Source organism: Rhinopithecus bieti, unplaced genomic scaffold (genome assembly GCF_001698545.2).
Source record: "Rhinopithecus bieti isolate Rb0 unplaced genomic scaffold, ASM169854v2 scaffold_71, whole genome shotgun sequence".
NCBI lineage: Eukaryota > Metazoa > Chordata > Mammalia > Primates > Cercopithecidae > Rhinopithecus > Rhinopithecus bieti.
In genome coordinates, this window is record NW_016803101.1 from 291,099 (window position 1) to 312,966 (window position 21,868).

A 21,868-nucleotide genomic window follows, 5' to 3' on the forward strand; every position below is an offset into this window, starting at 1 on the left:
TTTTTTTTTTTTTGGGACGGGGTCTTGCTTTGTCACCCAGGCGGGAGTGCAGTGGCGCAATCTTGGCTCACTGCAAGCTCCACCTCCTGGGTTCATGCCATTCTCCTGCCTTAGCCTCCCGAGTAGCTGGGACTACAGGCGCCTGCTACCACGCCCGGCTAATTTTTTTTGTATTTTTAGTAGAGACGGGGTTTCACTCTGTTAGCCAGGATGGTCTCGATCTCCTGACCTTGTGATCCACCCACCTCGGCCTCCCAAAGGGCTGGGATTACAGGCGTGAGCCACCGTGCTCGGCCATAAATCAATCTTAAGAAACTCGTGCGACTTTATGTTAAAAAAAAAGTTTTAAAAAACAACCTGAGGGATAGAGTGAACGTTTCTTCTCTGTTGGCTGTTGATGGGTTTAGCTTTACATACTATAATTAGGTGTTAGTATCTTATAGTGTTCTCTTTGTGTAGCTCTCTAAGAGAATTCAGTTTTTTAAATAAGTCTTTTTTTTAAACCTTCTCAGTGAAACCTCATCTTTTTTTTTTTTTTTTTTGAGACGGAGTCTCGCTCTGTCACCCAGGCTGGAGTGCTGTGTCCGGATCTCAGCTCACTGCAAGCTCCGCCTCCCGGGTTCACGCCATTCTCCTGTCTCAGCCTCCCGAGTAGCTGGGACTACAGGCGCCACCACGTTGCCCGGCTAGTTTTTTGTAGTTTTAGTAGAGACGGGGTTTCACCGTGTTAGCCAGGATGGTCTCGATCTCCTGACCTCGTGATCCGCCCGTCTCGGCCTCCCAAAGTGCTGGGATTACAGGCTTGAGCCACCGCGCCCGGCGAAACCTCATCTTTAATAGACAAAACTTGTTATAATATTTCTCTCATCTGGGCTTTAGAATTCAGACCCACTATAAAAAGAAAACCTCAATTTTATGCCATGTTCTTTTTCTTTCTCGGGGATTGGAGCACCAAATAGAGGTATCCTTCTCTGGAATATTAACGTGAATGAATTCTTATTGGTGTTATCTAAAAAGTTACGTCGTTTTAAGATACTGTTTCTCATTTCTTTTTTTTTTTTTTTGAGACGGAGTCTCTCTCTGTTGTCCGGGCTGGAGTGCAGTGATGTGATCTCAGCTCACTGCACTCTGTGCCTCCTGGGTTCAAGCGATTCTCCTGCCTCAGTCTCCTGAGTAGCAGGGATTACAGGCACGCACCACCATGCCCACCACGCCCAGCTAATTTTTGTATTTTTAGTAGAGAGGGGCTTTGCCATGTTGGCAAGGCTGGTTTCAAACTTCTGACCTCAGGTGATCCGCCTGCCTCGGCCTCCCACAGTGTTGGGATTACAGGCGTTAGCCATCCCGCCCAGCCTTATTTAATTTTTAAATTATTTATTTATTTTTATTGTATTTATTTATTTATTTATTTATTTATTTGAGACGGGGTCTCGCTCTGTCGCCCAGACTGGAGTGCAGTGGCATGATCTGGGCTCACTGCAATCTCTGCCTCCTGGGTTCACACCATTCTTCTGCCTCAGCCTCCCGAGTAGCCAGGACTACAGGCGCCCGCCACCACGCCCGGCTAATTTTTTTTGTATTTTTAGTAGAGACGGGGTTTCACCGTGTTAGCCAGGATGGTCTCGATCTCCTGACCTTGTGATCCACCTGCCTTGGCCTCCCAAAGTGCTGGGATTTATTTTAAGTTTTGGGGTACATGTGCAGGATGTGCAGGTTAGTTACATAGGTACACATGTGTCATGGTAGTTTGCTGCACCTGTCAACCCATCACCTAGGTATTAAGCTCAGCATGCATAGCTATTTTTCCTAATGCTCTCCTTCCCCTCACTCTACCCCTGACAGGCCCCAGTGTGTGTTGTTCCCCTCCCTGTGTCCCTGTGTTCTCATTGTTCAGTTCCCACTTACAAGTGAGAACATGGGGTGTTTGGTTTTCTGTCCCTGCCTTAGTTTGCTGAGGATAATGGCTTCCAGCTCTATCCGTCTCTGCAAAAGACATGATTTCATTCATTTATGGCTGCATAGTATTCTATGGTGTATATATAGCACGTTTTCTTTATCCAGCCTATCATCGATGGGCATTTGAGTTGATTCCATCTCTTTGCTTTTGTGAATAGTGCTGCAATGAACATACATGTGCATGTGTCTTTACAGTAGAATGATTTATATTCCTTTGGGTATATACCTAGTAACGGGATTGCTGGGTCAAATGGTATTTCTGGTTCTAGGTCTTTGAGGAATTGCCACATGGTCTTCCACAATGGTTGAATTAATTTACATTCCCACCAACACTGTAAAAGCATTCCTCTTTCACTGCAACCTCGCCAGCATCTGTTGTTTCTTGGCTTTTTAATAATTGCCATTCTGACTGGCCTAAGATGGTATCTCATTGTGATTTTTGACTTGCATTTCTCTGATGATCAGTGATGTTGAGCTTTTTTTCATGTTTGTTGGCTGCATGAATGTCTTTTTTTGAGAATTGTCTGTTCATGTCCTTTACACACTTTTTGATGGGGTGGTTTGTTTTTTTCTCGTACATTCGTTTAATTTCCTTGTAGATTCTGGGTGTTAGACCTTTGTCAGATGGATAGATTGCAAAAATTTTCTCCCATTTTGTAGGTGGCCTGTTTGCTCTGATGATAGTTTATTTTGCTGTGCAGAAGCCCTTAAGTTTTTAATTAGATCCCATTTGTCAGTTTTTGTGTCTGTTGCAATTGCTTATGGCGATTTCGTCATGGAATCTTTGTCCTGCCACAAGCTTTTCTGTTGTGGGACAGGCAGTGGTAAAGCTTTGTTCCTAAACTATCATGTTCTTCCTTTTTCATTTTTCCCATTAATTTCACTGTGTACTTTATCAGTGGGATTGAAAACATTTAGAAGATGAATATATATGTTTTCATATTTATTTCATATCCAAAATTCTATACCTCAACCAGGGAATACAGTTATCCTTTCCTTATTCATTGACTAAGTTTGGTGTATGTATCTAGTGATTGAAGTATGGGGGAGTTTGTGATGGTATGGGAAGTGTAGCTTGAAAATAATTCCATGAACTAAAGAAAGAGGAGAAAGAGTAGGGAGGCAGTGAAGAAAGTTATCAGACCAGCCTTAGTAGGCATGGTCTGATAGGCCTTAAGACAATCTAGGGATTGGGGTGCAACATATCAAAAGCTGACCCAGTAAGTACGATTGTGATGTAGTGACAACTTGGAGGAAGTTACGTGAAACGAAAGTGTTTTTAGGAATATCCATATAACAGAATACTATGCAAATACACAGAAATAAGATATGAACATCAACAGATGGATGCAAAATATTAGGAATATAATTTTATTTTGTTGTATTACTTTATATTTTTGAGACAAGGTCTCGCTCTGTTGCCCAGGTTGGAGTGCAGCGGGACTATCACAGCTCACTGCAGCCTTTCCCTACCTCAGCCTCCTGTGTATCTGAGACCACAAGCATGTGCCACGAAGCCTGGCTTATTTTTAAAATTTTTGTAGAGATGGGGGTCTTCCTGTGTTGTCCAGGCTGGTCTTGAATTCCTGGGCTCAAGTGATCCTTCTGCCTCATTCTCCCAAAGTATTGAGATTATTGGAGTGAGCCACCACAGCTGGCTTATAATTTTATTTATGTAACACATTAACATATGTTAACATGTATGACAGGGAGACACCTTAAGAAAGTTTACCTTAAATGATCAAGGACAGCAAGGAGCATTTCTTTTCTTCTGGAAAACTATGTACTGCTATCCTATTAACAAATGGCATAGAAAAGGACTCTGCCACTGATAACTTCGTTGTAAAAATGCCCCTAATTTGTCTGGGCGCAGTGGCTCATGCCTGTAATCCCAGCGCTTTGGGAGGCTGAGGCGGGCACATCATGAGGTCAGGAGATTGAGACCGTCCTGGCTAACACAGTGAAACCCCATCTCTACTGAAAACCAAAACCAAAACCAAAAACCAAAAACCAAAAAATTAGCCAGTCGTGGTGGCACGCACCTGTAATCCCAGCTACTCAGAAGCCTGAGGCAGGAGAATTGCTTGAACCCAGGAGGTGGAGGTTGCAGTGAGCTGAGGTCACACCACTGCACTCCAGCCTGGGTGAGATATTATCAATAAATAATATTGATTATTTATTGTGAGAAGTGAGACTCTTATCAATAAATAAATAAATAAATAAATAAATAAATCCCCTAATTTAGGGAAATTTAAAAGCAAGAAAGTAAGGGTCTTGCCCCTTTCACCTCTGATTTCACTCCTCATGTCAGGATATAGAAGCATTATGTTTTTACATAAATAAAATGATATACCTCAATAATATTTTACATCCATCTTTTGATGTTCATACCTTATTCTTTTAGTATTTGCGTGGCATTCTGTCATGTGGATTTTCCTAACATACTGTAGCCTCTCCCTTACCTGTGGGGCATATGTTGCATGACACCAGTGGATGCCTGAAACTGTAGATCTGCTTTGTTTTTTTCTATACACACACATACCTATGCTAAACTTTAATTTATAAATTAGGCACAGTAAGAGATTAACAATGTAATAATAGAACAATCATAGCAAGATACTATAATGAAAGTAATGTGAATGTGTCTTTCTCCCACTCAAAATATCTTATTGTACTGTATTCACTTATTTTTGGACCTAGATTGACTCAGGGAAACTGAAAGGGAAGATGAAACTGCAGATAAGAGGGAATATTGTACTTCAGCAGTCTCTTACTGATGTACATTTTACTTCTTTTTTTTTTTTTTTTTGAGACGGAGTCTCGCTCTGTCGTCCAGGCTGGAGTGCAGTGGCCGGATCTCAGCTCACTGCAAGCTCCGCCTCCCGGGTTCACGCCATTCTCCTGCCTCAGCCTCCCGAGTAGCTGGGACCACAGGCGCCCGCCACCCTCGCCCGGCTAGATTTTTGTATTTTTTAGTAGAGACGGGGTTTCACCGTGTTAGCCAGGATGGTCTCGATCTCCTGACCTCGTGATCCGCCCGTCTCGGCCTCCCAAAGTGCTGGGATTACAGGCTTGAGCCACCGCGCCCGGCCCATTTTACTTCTTTAAAAATTTTTATCTCCAATTAATGATTCACTAAGATTCTTGTCCATATCTTTGAGCAGTCATACAAATGATTCTTCTGTGTAAATGCCTAGAAATATAACTGTTGCATCTACAAGCTTATGGATTCACAATTATGATACATATTATACAAAGCACCAGTTTATACTCTACAGCAACAAACACTTTTTATTTGTATAACTTTGCTGGCCTTGGGGACATAGAAAAGAGGAACTTGTTCTGGGTCTTTCAGGAGATAATCTTGTAGTAGATTAAGGTTGTGGTTAGCTATATTGATGTGTTTTATAAGCTACAAAAGAGGAGTACATTTAGCTGTGATACTTTTCTAACTAGTGCAATTCTTCAGAATTGGAACGGAACCGTATTTTGGATTCTGAGAAACGTTGTTTATATGAGTATGTATAAAGAATTATACTTTTTGGGCTGTGTTTCTGGAAGATGTGGAAAGAAAGCAGGTTTATTTTCTAACAGCCAAATGTAGTTTCCTTTGATGTTAAATGTCAGTTTAAAAGCAAGCCTCATTTTAAAATATTTTAAGTTCAACAACCCCCTCTAGTGGAAAAAAGAAGAAACTCCTTCAATTTCCAATGTCCTTAATATGATTTTATTTCACACACACAGACACACAATAAGGATGCAGGTAGCTTTTGGTTTGATTAGAAAATATGTTCTGTAACAAAAATTTTAAAATTACATTTATTTGGGATGGAGGCAAGTTTTTCTGTAAATTGCATGAGGTATTTTTGTAGATTTTTTTTGGGATTTTCTTGTGTGTTACAGTGCATCTCAGAATTTATATTGATAAAACCATAAACTTAAAGCAAATATTTGAACATACAACCCCCCTCCCCAGGGATTTATATATAATCAATGTCCAGTATAACCAGCAATAACATTAATGTAACAAATACTCACCACCTAGATCATGTTAGTGTTTGTTACGTCTACTTGAACTGGAAACAAACAGTAAATTGTTGTATCATTGAAGACAATTCTGAATCACTACCTCATCCTGCCACCACTTCAGCCCCAAAAGAATAACTACCATTCTGAAGTTGGTGTTTAATTTTCTGTCTGTATACATTGACAATATATTGTATTATTTTAGTATTTTTGTTTTAGGATATACATTAGAATATCATACAGGATGCTTCTTTGTCCAACTTATATTTTTCACTTTTTTTTTTTTTCAGACAAGGTCTCACTCTGTCACTCAGGCTGGAGTGCAGTGGTGCGATCTTGGCTCCCTGCAACCTCTGCCTCCTGGGCTCAAGCAATCCTCCCACCTCAGCCTCCCGAGTAGCTGAGACCACAGGCACATGCCACTACACCTGGCCGATTTTTGCTTTTTTAGTAGAGGTGGTGTTTTGCCATGTTGGCCAATCTGTTCTCGAACTCCTGACCTCAAGTGATCCACCTGCCTTGGCCTATCAAAGTGGTGGGATTACAAGTATGAGCCACCATGCCTGGCCTACTTGTATTTTTGAGGTTTGTTAAAGTTAATAAAATAACTTCTGTTCGTTCAATTTGACTGCTGTATAGTATTTTATCTTGTGCATGTGCCATAATTTACTCATTACCTGACTGCCTTGTCCATTTTCTGTTGCTTATAACAGAATACATGAAGCTGGTTAATTTATAAAGAAAAGGAATTTATTCTTGCAGTTCTGGAGACTGAGACATCTAATGTCAAGGGACTGCATCTGACGAAGGCCTTTTTGGTGGTGGGAACTCTGCAGAGGTCCAAGGCTGCATGGGGCATCGCATGGTGGTGGGCTGAGCATGCCAGCTCAGGTCTCTTCTTGTAAAGCCACCAGTTCTGCTCCCATGATAACCCATTAATCCGTGAATGGATTAACCTATTCACAAGGGCAGAGCTGTCATGACCCAGTCCTCTCTTAAAGGCCCCACCTCTCAATACTCTCACATTGGGGATTACATTTCAGCGTGAGATTCAGAAGGGACAAACATTCAAATCATAACACTGACACTGAGATTTAAGTTCTTTCCAAGTTTAAATTATTACAGACAGTGATTCCATGAACATCAAATCTTTTTATGTGGGTATGTGTTTAGTGTGTATAAAACATGTGCCAAATTGTTTTCTTAAGTGGGTATAACAATTTCAAAGAAGAGTTTCTTCTCTTTCACAGCCTCTTGGTATTTTTCAGATTTAATTTCTTTTGAAATAGGGTATGTGTGAAATTGTATCTCATTCTTGCTTAAATTTCCACTTCCTTGACATTGTGACCATGTTATGTTTATTGGCCATTCATATTTCTTTTTTGTAAGTGCCAGTTTATATTTTTTGCCTTTTTTCTTTTGGATTTTTGGGTATATTTTTACTGTTTAATAGGAGCTTTTGGCTGGGGATGGTGGCTCCTGCCTGTAATCCCAGCGCTTTAGGAGGCTGAGGTGGGAGAATTGCTTGAGCCCAGGAGTTCGAGACCAGCCTGGGCAACAGAGACACTAGCTCAATGAAAAAAAAAAAAAAAAAAAAAAAAATATTATATATATATATATATATATATATATATATATTAGCCAGGCGTACTGGCACACACCTGTGATTCCAGCTACTAGGGAGGCTGAGGTGAGAGGATTGCTTGAGCCTGGGAGATCAAGGCTGCATTGTCCTGTGATCGCAGCCTGGGCCACAGAGTAAGACCCTGTCTTTTTTTTTTTAATATATTTGGTAACCCTTGGTTATGTATATTCCTTTTGCAGACATCTTTTTCTTCTTTGTAGAGACAGAGAGGCAGTTTACACTGTATATGATGAACAGTTAATTTTTTTTTTTTGGACACGGAGTCTCACTCTATCACCTAGGCTGGAGTGCAGTGGTGTGATCTTGGCTCACTGCAACCTCCGCCTCCCAGGTTCAAGCGATTCTCCTGTCTCAGTCTCCTGAGGAGCTGGGATTACAGGCACCCATCACCATGCCCAGCTAATTTTTTTTTTTTGTATTTTTAGTAGAGATGGGGTTTCACCATGTTGGCCAGGCTGGTCTTGAACTCCTGACCTCAGGTGATCCACCCGCCTTGGCCTCCCAAAGTGCCGGGATTACAGGCGTGAGCCACTGCACCTGGCCTAGTTTTAATGTAGTTGAATTTATCAGTATATTTATTTATAGTAGTGATTGTTTTGTCTTACATAACCCAAAGTCATAAAGAGAATGTGTATATAGCATGAGATGGGATCTAATTTTGTTTTTCCAAATAGATAGCCAAGTGTCCCTGTACTAATTATTCAATTGTCTCTTTTACCGCATATTGATTTATAATGTCATTTCCATTATACATCAAGTTTTTTCATATCTAAGACTTTGTTCCTGGGTACTCTGTTCTGTTTCACTTGCATGTTTGTTTCTGCAGCAGTACTAAATTGTTTTATTCACTGTACCTTTAGAAAAAATCTTGATATCTGGTAGAGAAAGTTCCTCTGTCTTTATTCTTATTATTTTTAGAGGTGGGGAAGGGGTTATTCTTGGCCTTTTACTTCTCTATGTGAGTTTGAGAAATGGCTTATTGTATTCCATCAAGAGACCTTGCTGTAATTTTGATTAAAATTAGATTGTATTTATATATCAATTTGACATAAAGTTGACATCCTTATAATGCTTATCTCTTTTATTGTCCATCTTTTATTTTTACTTTTATTTTCTGAGAGATTTTCTCAATTTTATATTGCAGCCTTTCTGTTACATTTTATTTCATCTTTTGGGTTTTTAATTTCTTTTTTTTTTTCTTTGAGATGGAGTCTCGCTCTGTCGCCCAGGCTGGAATGCAGTGGCCGGATCTCAGCTCACTGCAAGCTCCGCCTCCCGGGTTCACACCATTCTCCTGCCTCAGCCTACCGAGTAGCTGGGACTACAGGCGCCCGCCACCTCGCCCGGCTAGGTTTTGTATTTTGAGTAGAGATGGGGTTTCATCGTGTTAGCCAGAATGGTCTCGATCTCCTGACCTCGTGATCTGCCCCTCTTGGCCTCCCAAAGTGCTGGGATTACAGGCTTGAGCCACCGCGTCCGGCCTGGGTTTTTAATTTCTAAGAGGTCATCGTTGTTATTTGATGATACCTTTCTTAGTATATTCTCCTTGTTTCATGTTTGTAGTGTCTTAATTTAACTCTTTGAGTGTATAAGTCATACTTATTTTGAAGGTGTTTTCCCCCCACCCCTCCGTTGATGGTCTTGTCTTCTTTTCGAGACTGGATCTTGCTCTGCTGCAAAGGCTGGAAATGCATGGCTCACTGCAGCTTAAACCTCCTGTTCTCAAGCCATCTTCCCACCTCAGCCTCTCGAGTACCTGGGACTACAGGTGTGCACCACCACACCTGGCTACTTTTTTCTGTTCTTTGTAGAGACAGCATCTCACTGTGTTGCCCAGTCTGGTGTTGAACTCCTGGACTCAAGTGGTTGTCCCACCTTGGCCTCCCAAAGTGCTGGGATTACAGGTGTGAGCCAGTGTGCCTGGCCTGGTCTTTATTTTCTCTGAGTGTTTGGCCTCATTTTGTAGTAGCCTCTGAGTTTCTCATGAGAAGTAATATAGTTCGGATGTGTGTCTCTGCCCAAATCTCATATTGAAATGTAATCACCAGTGTTGGAAATAGGGCCTGGTGGGAGGTGATCATGGGGGCAGATTTCTCATGAATGGCTTAGCACCATTCCTCTTGGTACTATCCTCATGGTAATGAATGAGCTCTCACAAGATCTGGTCATTTAAAAGTGTGTAGTGCCTCCTTTGTCTTTCTCCTGATCTGGCCATGTGACCTGCCTGCTCCCCCTTCACCTTCTACCATGATTGTAAATTTCCTGAGGCCTCCCCAGAAGCCAAGTGATGCCAGCATCATGCTTCCTGTACAGCCTGCAGAACTGTGAGCCAATTAAACCTCTTTTCTTTATAAATTACCCAGGCTGAGGTATTTCTTTATAGCCATGCGGGAACAGCCTAATACAAGAAGCTTTCTTCAAATGTCCGGTGATTCTAGACTGTGTGTTTATATTTAGGAATGAGGCACTAAAAAGCTGAGAAGAAGCTCTTTGGATGTGGAACCCTTGCATTGAACTGGGGAACCTTACGATGTCTTTTTTCTTAGACTAGTCGTTTTCCTAGAAAGAAATCTTTAGTCTCCTCCTTATATTGCTGTGAGTGTAGGAGTCAGTGTTCAGGGCGCTGTGAGGTCTAACTGCCCACTATGCAGATTTTGCTTAATCTCATTTTTAATAAGGTGTCTTACCCCAACCTCCAGTTGTGCTTGCTTTTCATATGCTCAGAACCTCTTTTGATCAACCTCTCTAGTTTGTAAACTCCTTCCCTTTTTCCAGGATATGGAGGGGAATTTTTCAGGGAGGGAGCTGGCAGAGGCAACCCAAGAGTATAAAGTACTGGTTATAGAGGCTCCCAGAAATGCTCCTGTATTCATTTTTACTATATAGCTTGGCTTCAGAGTTAGCTGTTTTGCTAGGGTCTGAATGTTTGTGTCCCTCCTAAATCTGTATGTTGAAACCTAATCACCGTTGTAATGGTATTAGGAGGTGGGGTCTTCGGGAGATTATTAGGTCATGATGGTGGAAACCTTAAGTAGAATTGGTGCCTTTATAAGGGACTGAAGAACCAGAGTTCTTCCCTTCCACTGTGTTAGGACACAGCTAGAAAGAATCCTCTATAAACTAGAAAGTAGGCTCTTGCCAGACATTGAATCTGCCAACACCTTGATCTTGCATTTCCCATCTTCCAGAACTGTGAGAAATGCATTTCTGTTTTTTATAAGCTACCTAGTTTATAGTATCTTGTTATGGCAGGCTGGATGGACTAAGACATTGTGCCTCCAATTTCTGAGCTTTTGTGGCTGTAAATCAGCTTGCTACTAGGCTTCTTCCTTTTTACACAGTTAGAAAAGGTGAAAAAGCTGAAACCTAAGTCATTATCACTTGTCCGTTTGCTTTCTATCTTCCAAATTTGCTTCTGACATCTTTTGTTGTCTGTCATTTTCTCCACCATTCATTGTTTCTGCCATTTGTTTTTATTTTTTACTTTCATTTAAGTGGTATTTTAGGAGAGATGATTAGCTATGTTTAATCAAATCTGTTTAACTAGTGGTCTCCTCTTGGTGTTCTTTTTAACTTATGATCTTCTCATAGAACTGCAGTCTCACTTTTCATCTCATATTTGAATTCTGGTTTTACCAAATGTTTTTAGTATTAAAAGTATTTTAACTGTTGTGTTGAATGTGCCCCTATTCTTGAGCTTTGATGATTTCCTTGGTTGGGCACGTTGTCCTTTGTGTGTTTTGTTCATTTCTGCCTTTGTTATTTTTTCTCTTTCTTTTGAATAGTTTGCATATTTGCATAGTTTCCATGCCGTTCTTTGCAATTTCCTGATACTTTGGTGGCTTTATTTTGATCTTCTATTTATAAAAAGAGTTGGAGTTCTTACCTTTCTTACTAGTTTGTTTTTCCCTCTGAACATCTGTTTGAGGACTGAACTTCTCTATTTAACACTTTTCTGCAGGTTTATATAATGGTGACAGGATGGGAGATGCTTAGCTGATGTGGTGGGCGGCCCTAGGCTCTGTTGCCTATTTGAGATTTGTTAAAGGCCGTAGACTATTTTGTTGGGGGTTCTATATACAAATTTTTGTGTTGACATAGATTTTCTGTTCTCTTGGGTATATACTCAGTATTAGAATTTCTGGGTCAAATAGTAATCTTATGGTTAGCTTTTTGAGGAACTGATGGATTGTTTTCTAATGCTGCTGAATGACAGTATAAGTAATGTTTGAGAATTCCGGTTTCTCTACATCTTTGCCATCACCTGTTATCATCAGTCTTTTTGATGATAACCGTCTTAGTGGCATGAAATAGAAGTCCTCATTTAACATCATTCATAGGTTCTTTGGAATTGTGACTTTAAGTGAATGACGTAGAATGAAACCAGTTTTAGCATAGGTTAATTGATATAAATGAGTTAAGTTCTTGGAGCATATTACTTTTTTTTTTTTTCGAGATGGAGTCTCGCTCTGTCGCCCCCGCCGGAGTGCAGTTGCCGGATCTCAGCTCACTGCAAGCTCCGCCTCCCGGGTTTATGCCATTTTCCTGCCTCAGCCTCCCGAGTAGCTGGGACTACAGGCGCCCGCCAGCCACCTCGCCCGGCTAGTTTTTTTTTTTTTTTTGTATTTTTTAGTATTTTTGTATTCTTTGTCAGGTGTGGCCAATGAAATCTCTCATGGTCAGCTAATGAACGGACAGAAGATTTTCTTTCTTTCTTTTTTTTTTTTTGAGACGGAGTCTCGTTCTGTCGCCCAGCCTGGAGTGCAGTGGCCGGATCTCAGCTCACTGCAAGCTCCGCCTCCCGGGTTTACGCCATTCTCCTGCCTCAGCCTCCGGAGTAGCTGGGAGTACAGGCGCCTGCCACCTCGCCCGGCTAGTTTTTTTTGTATTTTTTAGTAGAGACGGGGTTTCACCGTGTTAGCCAGGATGGTCTCGATCTCCTGACCTTGTGATCCGCCCGTCTCGGCCTGCCAAAGCGCTGGGATTACAGGCTTGAGCCACTGCGCGCGGCCTGCAGATTTTCTTAAATGCTGTGAGCAAATAAGTCTTCTAGCCTTTGCCGAGTGGTTTTTTTCTGTATGTTGGAGTATGCATTCAATGCTTTTGTGGGCTGATTAAAACTCTGGCTTAGCCTTCACTTTCTGCTTGCACAGAGGCTCAAGGTCAGCCAGAGATGAGAGAGTGGGGCCTTTTCAGGGACTAGGCATAATATAGCCTTGCACTGGAATGGTTTTCTGGATGCCAGGAATATGTCAGAGCTTTTCAAAGGCTATATATATGCCCATTTCTCTGTGGCTGGGGCTTTTGGGGAGCTCCTACCCTGTTCTTGTCTCCTTCCCCACAGTGCTGGCTAGGCTGCTGGATTCCATAAGCTGCTACTATTCTGAGGCAATTGATTTTTGAGGCTTTCAGGAGCTGGTGGGGAGGGGATGAGTATAGTACAAGTTAAAATGCCACAAATCTCACGTTCTTACTGAGATTCAGCTGTTTCCTTGAGTAAATGCTTTTTGGATTACTGCAAGTTTTTAGTTAATTTAAAGAGTTAATGAGAAATTAGATTCAGATAATTTTGCCAGTGTTCTTGTTGCTTTTATGAAGGAAAGGATTTTTGGTGGTACTTTATCTGCTGTTCTGGAACTGCTTATGTTCTTTGAGGATATTTTGAAGTTTTCTTGTTTTTAAATATCTGTTTATCTTAGGTTGCCATTTCCCCTTTACCATTATTTGATTTATATTTTATCTTCATGTTGGAGAATTTTTAAAAATATTATGTTTTCTCATTTTAAGAGTGAAGGACTAAAAAGTTTCCTAGAAACTTTGAGTGTCTGGGTGAGGCTTTTCAACCATTATCTTTACCATAGGATTGTTTGGCTAGATACAATCCTTCCCCCTTCTCCATCTAACTTAAGAAGAAGTAGAAAATAGGAAAGCTGAATAGTATAGTATGGTAATCATTACACAGATTGAGTTGGTGTCAAAATTGCTGGCCCATACTGTTTTACCAATGAATAAAAGAAACATTCAAGGAACTAATAATTCCAGTTTTATATAAACTCCTCTAGAGAATGGAAACATCTTGATAACATAATATTGATACCAAACTGACAAGGATAGAAGAAAAGATAATTATAGCTAATCTCAGTTGTTAATATATATGCAAAAATATTATACAAAATATTAGCTAACCAAACGTAGCAAGATTTTAAGAAGATAAAATATAAAAGACTATACAACTGATGTCAGGTGGGTTTAACATTAGAAAATCAATCAATGTAATTCTAACTCAGTGTAATCAGTTAATTAATGTAATATAACTTTTCTTCATATAGAATTTCTAAGTATCTCTACTCTTGAGTAGAATTCCTGAACATCTGTACTGTTTTAGGAAAACATCTTTTCCTGTGAAAACATGTTTGTGTGTTTGTATGTGTCTATATCTGTGTGTATATTTGTATTTGTATCCAATAATAGAATAGAAATTATCATATAATATTAAGTGACTACCTGACCTCTGCATTGAAAATGTGATTGTTAGGTCAGAATTTTATCTAAATCTTGAAATACTCTTAAAGCTATTTGGTAAGTAATATTAAATATAGGTCAACTGTCACAGTGGTAATATATCACCAAAATACACATAATAAGCCCTAACTTATTGGCCTTTGATTTTCCAGGTTCTTTTTTTTTTCAAAGGATTAAATTCAAACTACGTGGAATAGTGAGCATACTCTTTGTTTATTGTAATGGAATTTAAATGATTATGTGTTGTCTTTCTACATGATTTGTCAGTAAAATGGGAATCACATGTGATTTTTTTTTTTTTTTTGAGACAGGGTCTCACTCTGTTGCCCAGTGCAGTAGCGTGATCTCAACTCGCTGCAGTCTCTGCCTCCTAGACACAAGTGATCCTCCCATCTTGGCCCTCCAAGTAGCTGGGACCACAGGCATGTGCCACAACGCTGGCTAATTTTTGTTTATTTATTATTTTGAGATGGAGTCTTACTCTGTCACCTAAGCTGGAGTGCAGTTGCACAATCTCGGCTCACTGTAACCTCTGCCTCCTGGGTTCAAGCGATTCTCCTGCCTCAGCCTCCCAAGTAGCTGGGATTACAGGTGTGTGCCACCACACCAGCTCATTTTTTGTACTTTCAGTAGAGACAAGTTTTCACCATGCTGGCCAGGTTGATCTCGAACTCCTGACCACAAGTGGTCTGCCCACCTTGGCCTCCCAAATGCTGGGATTACAGTTGTGAGCCACCATGCCTGGCCATTTTTGTTTATTTTTTAGGAATGATGTTTTGCCATGTTGCCCAGTCTGGTCTTGAACTCTTGAGTGCAAGGGATCTACCCACCTTGGCCTCCCAAAGTGCTGGGATTACAGGAGTGAGCCACTGTGCCTGGCCTATGATTCTCTTTTATAAATAAATCTCATGAGACTTCCTAAACAATTTATTTTACTTTATTTCACAAATACTATATAAAATAGTTTCAATCAACTAGGATATAAGCATCTTTTGGTTGTAGACTGTATTTTGTTATTATTTCAAATTCTTTGGTTTATGATTAACCATGTAAATTGCTATTTATTTATTTTAAGTAGACAAGTATCTAAGTGAATGAGTGAAAGTTGGAGGTTATGTATTTGTAATTTAAGAAGGCATGTAATTTTACAGTGACTGAATTAATACTGGTGCTATTGAGTGATTGAAGGAGGAGGACCTATCATATACAATAATAGTTTTTTTATACTTGTGTAGTATAGTGCATAATGTTCTTAAAAGTGCTTTCATATATAAAAGTACTCTTAGGAAAAAATATTACATAAGGTTGTTCATAATACTATTTGTATTTGGCCGTTCTTACGTTGCTATGAAGAAATACTTGAGACTAGGTAATTTATAAGAAAAGAGATTTAATTAATTGGCTCATCATTCTGCATGCTTTACAGGAAGCATGGTGCTAACATCTGCTCGGCTTCTGGGGAGGCCTCAGGAAGGTTACAATCATGGTGGAAGGCAAAGGGGGAGCAGGCATGTCACATGGAATTTATGTTCCTCTCTATACTGGTTATTCTAGTTAGCAGTTCCTGTAATAACCTTTTATCAGAAGTTCTTAGCTTCTTTGCATTGTTAGAACATGCTCCTTTAGCTCAGAGGAGTTTGTTATTACCCACCTTCTGAAACCTACTTCTGTCACTTCCTCAATCCCATTCTCTGTCCAGTTTTGCGCCCTTGCTGAAGAGGTGTTGTGATCATTTGGAGAGAAAAGTCATTCTGGCTTTTGGAATTGTCAGCATTTTTGTGCTTTCTCGGTTCTTCTTTTTCGCTGGAGTTCCAGGTGCCACTGGAGTACGAAGAAACGCCTGTAGCTTGGTGTCTGCCCAAACAGCTGCCCAGTTTTGTGCTTGAAACCCAGGGCCCTGGTGGTGTAGGCTCACGAGGGAATATCCTGATCTGCGGATTGCAAAAATCCATGGGAAAAGCATAGTACTCAGGGCAGGTAGCACAGTCCCTCACCACTTCCCCTAGGGGAGAAGTTCCCTGGATCCTTGCACTTCCAGGGTGAAGTGACGCCCAGTCCTGCTTCTGCTTGTTCCGCGTGGGTTGCACCCAGGGCCTAACCAGTCCCAGTGAGATGAACTGGGTACCTCGGTTAGAAATGCAGAAATCACCCACCTTCTACGTTGGTCTTGCTAGGCACTGCAGACTGCAGCTGTTTCTATTTGGCCATCTTGGCCCCTCCCCTGACCAGTGATCTTTACGCTACTGCTATTGTAATTGTTTTGGGCCACCATGAACCATGCCTGCATAAGGTGATGAACTTAATTTATAAATATATGTGTTCTCACTACTCCTCTCCAACTGTTCTTCCAACTCTCTCCCTCTCCTCTGGCCTCCCTATTCCTTGAGACACAGCAAAATTGAAATTAGGCCAGTTAACTCTACAATGTCCTCTCAGTGTTCAGGTGAAAGGAAGGCTCATACCTGTCTCACTTTAAATCAAAAGCTAGAAATGATTAAGCTTAGTGAGGAAGGAATGTTGAAAACCAGGACAGGCCAAATGCTTTGTCTTTTGTGCCGAACAGCCAAGTTGTGAATGCAAAGGAAAAGTTTTTGAAGGAAATTAAAAGTGCTACTTTAGTGAACACATAAGTGATAAGAGAGCCAGTCATTCTTCTTGCTGACATGAAGACAGGTATAGTGGTCTGGATAGATCAAACCAGCCACAACATTCCCTTAAGCCAAAGCATAACTTAGAACAAGACCCTAACTCTCTTCAATTTGATGAAGGCTGAGAGAGGTGAGGAATTTGGAGAAAAAAAGTTGGAGGTTGGGACAGATTGGTTCATGACATTTAGGGAAAGAAGACTTCTACATAATATAAAAGTGCAAAGTGAAACCAACTGCTGATGTAGAAGCTGCAGCAAGTAATCCCAAAGATCTAGCTAAAATAATTGTTGAAAGTGGCTACACTAAACAACCGATTTTCATTGCAGACAGAACAGTCTTCTATTGGAAGATGTCATCTAGGTGTTTCAGAGCTAGAGAGAAGTCAGTGCCCAGCTTTAATGCTTCAAAGGACAGGATGACTGTCTTGTTAGGGACTAATATTGCTGGTGAGTTTAGGTTGAAGCCAGTGCTCATGTACCGTTCTCCAAATCCTAGGGCCCTTAAGAATTATGCTGCATATACTCTGCCTGTGCTCTATAAATGGGACAACAAAGCCCGGATGACAACTCATCTCTTTACAGAATATTTAACTGAATATTTAAGCCCACTGTTGAAACCTGCTGCTCAGAAAAAAAAAGATTGTTCTCAAAATATTATTGTTTGTTGACAATGTACTTGGTTACTGAAGAACTCTGATGGTTATGTATAAGGAGGTTAATGTTGTTTTCGTTCTTGCTAACACAACATCCATTCAGCAGCCCATGCATCAATGAAGAATTTTGACTTTCAAGTCTTATTACTTAAGACATACATTTAATAAGGCTATAGCTGACATAGATAGTGATTCTTCTGATGGATCTAGGCAAATTAAATAGAAAATTTTCTGGAAAGGATTTGCCATTCTAGATGCCCTTAAGACCATTTGTGATTCACGAGAGGAGGTCAAAATGTCAACATTAACAGGAGTTTGGAGGAAGTTGATTCCAGTCCTTATGGATAACTTCGATGGGGTTTTAGACTTCAGTGGAAGAAGTTACTGTAGGTGTGTTGGAAATAGTGAGAAAACTAGAATTAGAAGCAGAGCCTGAAGATGTGACTGAATTGCTGCAATCTCATGCATTCATAAAACTTGAATGGATGAGGAGTTGCTTCTTATAGATGACCAAAGAAAATAGTTTCTTGAGATGGAAACTCCTCCTGATGGAGATGCTGTGAACATTATTGAAATGACAGCAAAATATTTAGAATATTACGTAAACTTAGTTGCTAAAGCAGCCATAGGATTTCAGTTTTGAAAGAGGCTCTACTGTTGGTAAAATGCTATCAAGCAGCATTGCATGCTACAGAGAAAACTTTTTGAAGAAAGAGTCAACCAATGTAACAAACTTCTTTGTTGCCTTATTTTAAGAAACTGCCCGACTGCCCAGCCTTCAGCCACTACCACCCTGATCAGTCAACAGTCATCAACAAACATTGAGTTAGGACTTTCCACCATTAAAGATGATGACTTCCTGAAGGGCCAGATGATGGTTAGCATCTTTTTTTTTTTTTTTTTAACAATAAAGTATTTTAATTTTATTTATTTATTTTTGAGACAGAGTCTTGCTCTGTTGCCCAGGCTAGAGTGCAGTGGCATGATATTAACTCACTGCAATCTCTGCTTCCCAGGTTCAAGCGATTCTCCTTCCTCAGCCTCCCGCAGTAGCTGGGATTACAGATGTGCACCATTACACCTGGCTAAGTTTTGTATTTTTAGTGGAGATGGGGTTTTGCCACGTTGGCCAGGCTTGTCTCGGACTCCTGGGCTCAAGTGATCCATCCACCTTGGCCTCCCAAAGTCCTGGGATTACAGACGTGAGCCACTGCGCCTGGCCTCAATAAAGTATTTTTAAATTAAAATAAATACTTCTTTTATATATAATGCGATTGCGCACTTAATAGATTACAGTAGAGTGCAAACAGTAATTTTATTTGCAATTTTTTGGAAACCAAAAATTGATGTGACTCACTTTATTGCAGTTGCTTTACGGCAGTGGTCTGGAACTGAACCAGCCATATTTCTAAGGTATGCCTGTATTAAGAAGTCTATTACCTGAAGAAAGTAATTATTAAGAGTTCATGTGTAGTCTGCTATAGAATAATAATCTTATGAATAAGAGGATTCATAAGAACAAGAATAAGGAATTGGTATCTCATACCAGTCAGAATGACTATTATTAAAAAGTCAAAAAAATAACAGATGCTGGCAAGGTTGTGGAGAAAAGGGAACACCCATGCATTATTGGCGAGAGTGTAAGTGCATTCAACCATTGTGGAAAACCGTGTGGCAATTCCTGAAAGAACTAAAAACAGAACTATCATTTGATCCAGCAATCCCATTTCTGGGTGTATCCTCAAAGGAGTAGAAATTGTTCTACCACAAAGACACATGGCATGCATATGTTCATTGCAGCACTATTCAAAATAGCAAAGACATGGAGTCAACCTAAATGCGTATCAGTGTTAGACTAGATAAAGAAAATGTGGTATATATACACCATTAAATACAGTGCAGCCATAAAAAAGAATGAGATAATATCCTTTGCAGGAACATGGATGGAGCTGGAGGCCATTATCCTTAGCAAACTAACGCAGGAACGGAAAACCAAATACCACATGTTCTCACTTCTAAGTGGGAACCAAACAATGAGAGCACGTGGACACAAAGAGGGGAACAACACACACTGGATGCTACCTGAGGGTGGAGAGTGGAAGAAGGAAGAGGAGAGGATCAGAAAAAAAATAACTATTGGATACTAGGTTGAGTACCTGGGTGATGAAATAATCTGTACAACAAATCCCTGTGACACGAGTTTACCTGTATAACAAACCTATATATGTACCCCTGAACCTAAAACAAAAGTTAAAAAAAAAGAAATAAGAAGTTGGAGATATGAAATAAAAAGTTGAATTTTAAATGTTTCCTCATCTTTTCACTGTGGACTTAGGATGCTGGGTGTTTTTCAAACTAGAATCTTTGATAGGGAATTATATTTGATGTTTGCAACATACTCAGATTCTAATTGTATCTTTTGAGTGGATAGGTATTCTTGGAAGCATATATACATATTCATGTGTGTTTGTCCGTGAATAACATTACTCTGGTGAGGGAAATATGGGAAAGAGGGCTTTGTTAAAGGCCTTAAATGAGAACAATGAATCTAGATTAGTTACGGTGGAGAATGCCTTTGATATATGTGTGAACTTTACGTTTGAACTTTTTCAATAAAATTCAACTCCCATTTCTGTGTTTAGTTGGGAAAGGGGATTGAGAGATTTTAGTATAAGACTACCTGAAGTTATTTCCTTTTCAATAGCCGAGCAAAGATTTCAAAGCTTTTCGAAAATCTAAGAGAAAATGAAACACAGCCATCTAGTGGATGCAATTTTAAAAGCTTGTAATATAAGCATGTAATGTAAGTACCGTGAGCTCTTGTAAGCATTATAAACATTATTAGGCATTCAAGTTAATAATTTCTTGCTACACAAAGGGTAATATACATTTACAAATTTTAATGGGAAGGGGAAGCATTATATATGATTGTTGAACTACAGCATTACATAAATACCTTCAGAGGTCAGTTAAACTAATATAACTTTGTCATATGCTATAAGAGTTTCCATTGTAATATTAATAAGAGTTTTTGAACTGTAAAAGTTCGGTAGTGCTTTTAAACACATGGGCATTCTGAAACACTGATGGAAAATATCTAGGCCTCTTTTGCTTATATAAATTAACCTATTATTATGGTTGAAGCACAGATTTAGTTACTCTTTGTCTTCTATTGGAGTGACTCTTAGTCATTGATGGCTTATAAACTTTATTGATGCAAAAATGAATTATTTTCCAGGAGCAAGATACTGCTGTGCAAAATATGCATAAGAAAGTAGAAAAATTAGAAACAGAACATATGGACTGCTCTGACCTTCTACGGCGACAAACAAGTGAACTTGAATTTAGCACTCAACGAGAGGAACGCCTTAGAAAAGAATTTGAGGTACATTTTCTTATTCTTTTATAATATATATGTGTACAAACTTTCATACACACACACACACACACACACACACACACACACACACACACACAGGTATGTAAAACCCATTCCGTGATTTAAGGTTGGAGAGTTTTACTCTGTGATAATATATAAAACTAATTTTAGGAGTACCTATTTATAATGTATATTTGGCTTCTTTGAAAACTTTTGTATCTGAGTATTTTGTGTTTTGCCCTAGTTTAAAAAAATCTGTTCACTTTTGAACAATTAACTCTCATGAAATATTTGGGAAGTTTGAGAGTAATTGTTTACATTGTTAGGTTGAGTAAGCAATGCAGGAAAAGTTCTGGTGTACATAGGTTCTAAATGATAAAAGTAATATTACATTTTAATTTTGTAGTTTGAATCATGTATGGTTATGTGGACTGATTTTCAGATGAGACTTTACTTGGGAAAGGAGCATCAATTTACAGATGAAAATAGGATTTTATTAGTGAATGATACTGAAAATAACTTTAATCTTAAGAGAAATCTAATTGATTTGTTAGTTCATCTTTTTAAAATTTTTCTTTGCTTTGTGGGAAATGAAATATTTAAACAGATAAAGAAGTTTTGTCCTAAATATAATTTATAATCTTTATTAGGCAAATGAATACTTATGAAGAGTATTTAATGGTAAAGTGCTAGAGTTAACACTTACTAAACTCACTGTGTCACCTAACATTGTTAAGAACAGCAATAAGGATTATAACTTTTGGGAGGAAGGAAGTGTGATTCCTAGTATTTTTAGATGATATGTAAATAAAATGAATAGTAAAATCAGCTTTAAAAGTATCAACGCTAGTAAAAACATTCAATAAGGAGGCTAGGCAGAAAATAACATATGACAATTTTTAAAAAATTAATTCATTCTTTTTTTTTTTTTATTATACTTTAAGTTCTAGGGTACATGTGCATAACGTGCAGGTTTGTTACATATGTATACTTATGCCATGTTGGTGTGCTGCACCCATCAACTCGTCAGCACCCATCAA

The 21,868-nt window shown here is 39.4% G+C and overlaps 1 protein-coding gene across 4 annotated transcripts in view; it reads left to right on the plus strand.

Moving 5' to 3' along the window:
• Positions 1-21,868, plus strand: part of CCDC171 (coiled-coil domain containing 171) — a 399,071-nt gene that overhangs the window by 43,217 nt on the left and 333,986 nt on the right. For all 4 annotated transcript variants that reach the window (XR_001889029.1, XM_017891142.1, XM_017891322.1 and 1 more), the window contains exon 7: positions 20,688-20,834. Coding sequence is in view for 3 of the 4 variants with exons in the window: in XM_017891142.1 (XP_017746631.1) it covers positions 20,688-20,834 (147 nt within the window). In the remaining variant the exon portion in view is untranslated. The remainder of the gene's footprint in view (positions 1-20,687; positions 20,835-21,868) is intronic.